This window comes from Pistacia vera, unplaced genomic scaffold (genome assembly GCF_008641045.1).
Source record: "Pistacia vera cultivar Batoury unplaced genomic scaffold, PisVer_v2 Contig612, whole genome shotgun sequence".
Classification (NCBI taxonomy): domain Eukaryota; kingdom Viridiplantae; phylum Streptophyta; class Magnoliopsida; order Sapindales; family Anacardiaceae; genus Pistacia; species Pistacia vera.
This window is the reverse complement of record NW_022196460.1, coordinates 612,396-617,673: the sequence shown is the minus strand read 5'-3', so window position 1 is coordinate 617,673 and position 5,278 is coordinate 612,396. Positions and strand designations below refer to the sequence as shown.

General features: G+C 33.5%; 1 protein-coding gene across 1 annotated transcript; it reads left to right on the top strand.

Annotated features, from left to right (window-relative positions):
• Positions 1 to 1,024: 1,024 nt before the first annotated feature.
• LOC116110744 (serine carboxypeptidase-like 35) lies at positions 1,025 to 3,177 on the top strand. Its single transcript, XM_031396962.1, has 7 exons — positions 1,025 to 1,391; positions 1,485 to 1,673; positions 1,919 to 2,007; positions 2,146 to 2,406; positions 2,501 to 2,637; positions 2,721 to 2,813; positions 2,919 to 3,177. Exons 1-7 carry the CDS (start codon positions 1,025 to 1,027, stop codon positions 3,175 to 3,177), a joined length of 1,395 nt encoding a protein of 464 aa, XP_031252822.1.
• The last annotated feature ends 2,101 nt before the right edge of the window (positions 3,178 to 5,278 follow it).

Sequence of the window (5,278 nt, the reverse complement as noted above, 5' to 3'; positions counted from 1 at the left end):
GAAACTGTGACAATCTTAATTATCTATTAGATGAAAAGTGGTCTCAACGGATTCAGATGTAATTGGAAGGGTAAACGGTCGATTTTCCTAGCTCCAATTATTGATATTCTACGAGGTTACACATGCATGTATTAATTGCCATATAGATAGGATTTTAAAGTAAAATTAATACAATTAATTTAATGAAGCTTTCTTAATAGAGTACTTAATTAAAGAGTTCAATTTGGGGTTTTCAATGGAATAGCCAAGAATTAAAAGATCAAGATCTATTGTATTTAAGAGTTAAATAGATAATGAACCCGTTCATTGGAGCTTTAATTGAATATGTCCATATTAGTCTTTTGTGTAACTCTATGTTAATTCCTGAATTAAAAATATAATTGTGGTTATAAAGTTTTGAACCTAACACCACAAGCTCTAGTAAGCCCAAACTTATAAGTCATGAGTTTTAAGTGGAAGTGGTATAAAATAATTATTGTAGGATTTCGAATTAATTATTGAAAGAGGATTCCTACTCAGGTAGGGTTTAGTGCCTATATAAGCGTACTTAACGTAGGTTTAAAAATGAGATTCTCCCAAAATACAATATACGATATTGAGTATTTGTAAGTATGAGGAAATCGATGACTTAGTATACCAAAGCGATGCCTGCACGTTGCGGGAAGACTTTTGGAGAAAGTTTCAAAGTATCATCCCTTCTTCTGATTAATTAACTTTTAAAAACCCTAAATCAAGTATCTTTCACTGCGATTCATGTGGGATGTAAAAAAAATCCCAACATAAGGTGCATTAGTTCTACAAGGAAAGAGTTGTACCTTATTCCTATATATTCTATTGAAAGAATAAGATGGGTAGAATTTTCTATTAAAAGAATAAGTTAAAACCACTTTTTGTATTTTATCCTGCCCTTACCAAATCTCTCCCATAATTAGAGCTCTGTATAATCTCCTTTCTTCTTTATATAAATGCACTCTTTACTCTCTTGTAGAGCATCCAAAACTTCATTAGTTAAGTTTAAGAAGCAATGGAGAGGCATTGGCTGCTTTGCCTTCTAATAACCACTTTGGTGGCTTCCACCATGGCTGCCGATGAAGAATCTCAACAAAGGGCAGCTGATAGAGTCACAAACTTGCCGGGACAACCACCGGTGCCATTCCAACACTATTCTGGCTATATTCAACTTCAAACTCAAAATGAAAAGTCAATGTTCTACTGGTTCTTTGAAGCTCAAACTGAACCTGCTCTTAAGCCTCTTGTAATTTGGCTACATGGAGGACCTGGTTGCTCATCCGTGGCCTTTGGAGCTGCACAAGAAATCGGACCATTTTTGGTACGGCGACCGAGCTATTTTACAAATCGACTAACTTTCAATGAATACTCTTGGAATAAAGGTAATGACGATCTTGAATTTGCCATCTTCCTCTATATTTATTATTAGTCTTTCATATTCTAACCTTCACTTTTTATTGTTAAAATTGAATTAGTTGCAAATGTTCTATTCCTGGAGTCACCAGTGAGCGTAGGCTTTTCGTACACCAACAATTCTAATGATTTACTTGAGATAGGTGACCAAGTTGTAGCCAATGACACTCTTGCATTTTTACTTGGATGGTTCAAAAGGTTTCCCGACTTCAAATCTCATGATTTTTATATCATTGGAGAAAGTTATGGTGGTATGGTTTTATTCGTATTAATCATTTTCTTAGTATTTATATTGTACTTTCATTATCACAAGATATTTTTGAAAATAAAAATATTACTAAGTTTTTTTTTTTTCATATAAATTATTATAGTCCATGTGTAATACTTCTTTGTTTTTGGAATATATTATAATAATAATTAATTGATATGTTAATTTCCTTTATAATATCTTAATCATGTAGAAATAATATTTAATTTCATTCTTCTTATTATTTAGGACACTACGCTCCTCAACTTGCTGATCTTATTTATGAAACAAACAAAGGAGCTACCCAAGACTCGTTTATCAATCTCAAAGGATTCATGGTAAGTAACCCTAACTATTATGTATTTCTTGTTACCTAATTATTACATGATTCTTCATCCTACTGCTTAAACTTGTTTTCCTACACTCCACATAAATTACTAATAATTGAAATTTAATGTTGATTAAAAAAAAATCAGATGGGAAATGCTGTGATTAACGATCAAACAGATACCCTTGGGATTGTGGATTATGCATGGAGTCACGGAATCATATCAGACAAACTCTACCAAAGCTTAAAGGCAGTCTGTGATGATTTTAAGCTTCCTCATACAAGTAGTCAATGCAATGATCAACTCAAAGCTTTCTTCGATGCTTTTTTCGGCATTGATATATTCAACGTCTACTCTCCTGTTTGCGTCCTTAACTTCTCTACCACCACCACTTCTTCAAACCTTGAAGTAATTAAGTGAAATACTTTAAGAGAATTATAAATTTACAGTACAATATATATAAATGTGTTTAACTTAATTTAATTTAATATTTTGGTTTTAGGATGTTGGATTTGAGATACCATCAACGTTTGATCCATGTGTAAACAATTATGTGAGAAAGTATTTCAACCAAAAAGAGGTTCAAAGGGCACTCCATGCCAACGTGACCAATTTGCCCTATCCTTACACTTTATGCAGGTACATTTAATTTGTAAAATAAATATGAGACTCAATTGGTATCAATATTTTTTTCTCATATTGTTTTTCATGTAATTATTCAGTTCTCAGCTCAGTAAATGGATTGACTCTCCGACGACTATGTTGCCCACCATTTCAAAGCTTTTAGATGTAGGAATGCGCATCTGGACCTATAGGTACTACATTTTCAAACATTAATGTTCTTATAGTAATTTTTTCTAATAATTATCCAACCTTGTCTATCGGTTTATCATAAAATTAATAAATGATTAATATTACAGTGGTGACGCGGATGCAAGGGTACCGGTGACATCTACAAGATACAGTATAACCAAATTAGGGTTACCAGTAATGGAAGAATGGAGACCGTGGTTTTACAAACGTCAAGTAGCTGGCTGGGTGGAGACTTACGGTAAAGGACTCACGTTGGCCACCATACGCGGTGGCGGTCACGAAGCTGCATTGTCGGCACGAGATTGGTCACTTTCTCTGTTCACCAATTTTCTCTCTAACACTAGCTTGCCATCTTCCAGTTTCTAATTTGCGGTAAAAAGTTTTGGATGTACTAATTTTTAACAATAATATTTGTCTCTATGACTATATAATATTATAAATCATAATCATAGTGTATAATAACAATTATATATATATATATATATATTATATATATATAATATATTATATAATATATAATATATATATATATATATATATATGCACAATAAAGCCACTGTAATCAAAGTTGAAAGATTAATAACTATTTTGGTTGGGGGGGAGGTGTTTGTGTGTGTGGGGGGTTGGGTTTGTGGGGAAGAATCAACTAGCCCAATCAAATTGGTTTAAATATCAGTCGTTTATAACTTGTCTTTAGGCTATTATTAAAATTAAAATGTTTATATTTATGTAGTTAACATGAATTTTTCAAACATTAATACCAAATACGTAGTCATAAAGTTGTTGATTTGACAACTGCCATAAAATTAACTCTTCGCCGGCATGCAATCAAAGAAAATAACCCTGACCTTGAGTATTGGGGTAACTAAAGTCAAAGTCAAAACGTATAGTTATGGTACTACAACTGGTGTCTCAACTCTCTCCAACATAGGTCTCCCCTAGCTCTCTGCCAATACCTGGTGAATAATGTTACGAATCCTCGCTTCATCGAGGACAGGGGGAGTAGATTCAGACGGGTTGGATGGCTCACCAGTACTCAATGCATTCTTGTTACCGGATCGAGTCGTCCGTCTCATCTAAATCACATAGCACCAATACCATTAGTCAGCTAATACAAGTGAGAAAAGGAAATAACTTACAACGATCGGCTATAGTACGCCGACGCGGCAGGAGAGGCACACTCTCAATTTCCCAAAATTGACGCTCTAATACCAAAAATGTAATATACTGTCTAGCTAGTAATTCTTTAAGAAATATATGATAAAATCCACTAAATTAACTTTTGTAAACATATATACATAGAGGTGTATAATGTAAAATCTGAAAATTCTAATTTTACTTCATATAAATATATACACAAAATAACTAATATACTTTATTAAGTACAAGGTAGTCTTGGACAGTGCCGCCAAACTCCTCCGCTTCTTGATGTCCCACCCGATCGTAAATCATCAAGTACCCACAAAACAGTAGAATAACAGAGTGACCACTAATTGCTCAGTAAGTGAACCAAACTACACTATTGTTTTTCCTCCATTACTTATGTTTTGATTTTCCTTTTCTCACTTTAATCTTTGCTAATATTCTTCATTCTTTTCTGATATTTTGCATTCTTTTCTGATACTCTGATTTGCTACTTATCAACGTGCAGAGACAATGAATAAAACTGTACATCGTCGAGCACATAAGAAATACTGAATCATATAAGTAGCATAATACATATGCAGAATAATAAACTTTCCTGAGAAAAGAACTTTCTTTTCTTTTTTGTTATCTGTATCTTATGTTGTATCTCTTTCTTTTCTTCTCTGTTTCTCTTTCTTTTCTTTCTTCTATTCTGGTTTGCCGATCGGACTAAGTTGATGCACGGATTTGGAACCCTGGCCATGTGAGTGGGTACAGTCCTCATCTACATGCACTGCTGACAAACGGTACAAACATTGTATCTCTCTGTTGTGGCCTCTCACTGATGGCGGCATGCATGTAGGTATGCTCTGCTAGGTACAATCCTCATTCACATACACTACTGACAGACTATACAAATACTGTATCTCTCTGCTGATGCCACTCACTGATGGTGGTGTGTTGTAGAAAGAGATACTATGCACATTTCCAAATAAATTTCCAAGCTATGGAAATTTCATACTTGCATTCTTTAGTAAATGAGAAAATATACATACTTGCATGCTAGCTTAAAAGAAAACTACAAGCCATTTTCTTTTCTTTCTTTTTCTCATTCTTTGCTAACATATTCTTTTATATTCTCATTTACTAAATCAATCATGTGCACAATATATGCATGATCATGCCCATTCTTTAATATGCTTTCCAAGTTCACATATACAAACTTGAAAATTCATTATGGCATAATGGTATGTCATGACATATTCTACCATTCTCTACTATCACAATTGCCATATCAAAGTAACACTTTAACTTGCAATTCTTCTCTAATTTGCAATTCTTC

Excerpts from the sequence above, each read along its gene's own strand:
- LOC116110744 (XM_031396962.1), top strand. The coding sequence starts at position 1,025 with ATGGAGAGGCATTGGCTGCTTTGCCTTCTAATAACCACTTTGGTGGCT. Across the intron at positions 1,674-1,918 it reads CATTGGAGAAAGTTATGGTG|GACACTACGCTCCTCAACTT; the intron begins GTATGGTTTTAT and ends CTTATTATTTAG. Across the intron at positions 2,407-2,500 it reads CCACTTCTTCAAACCTTGAA|GATGTTGGATTTGAGATACC; the intron begins GTAATTAAGTGA and ends TTTTGGTTTTAG.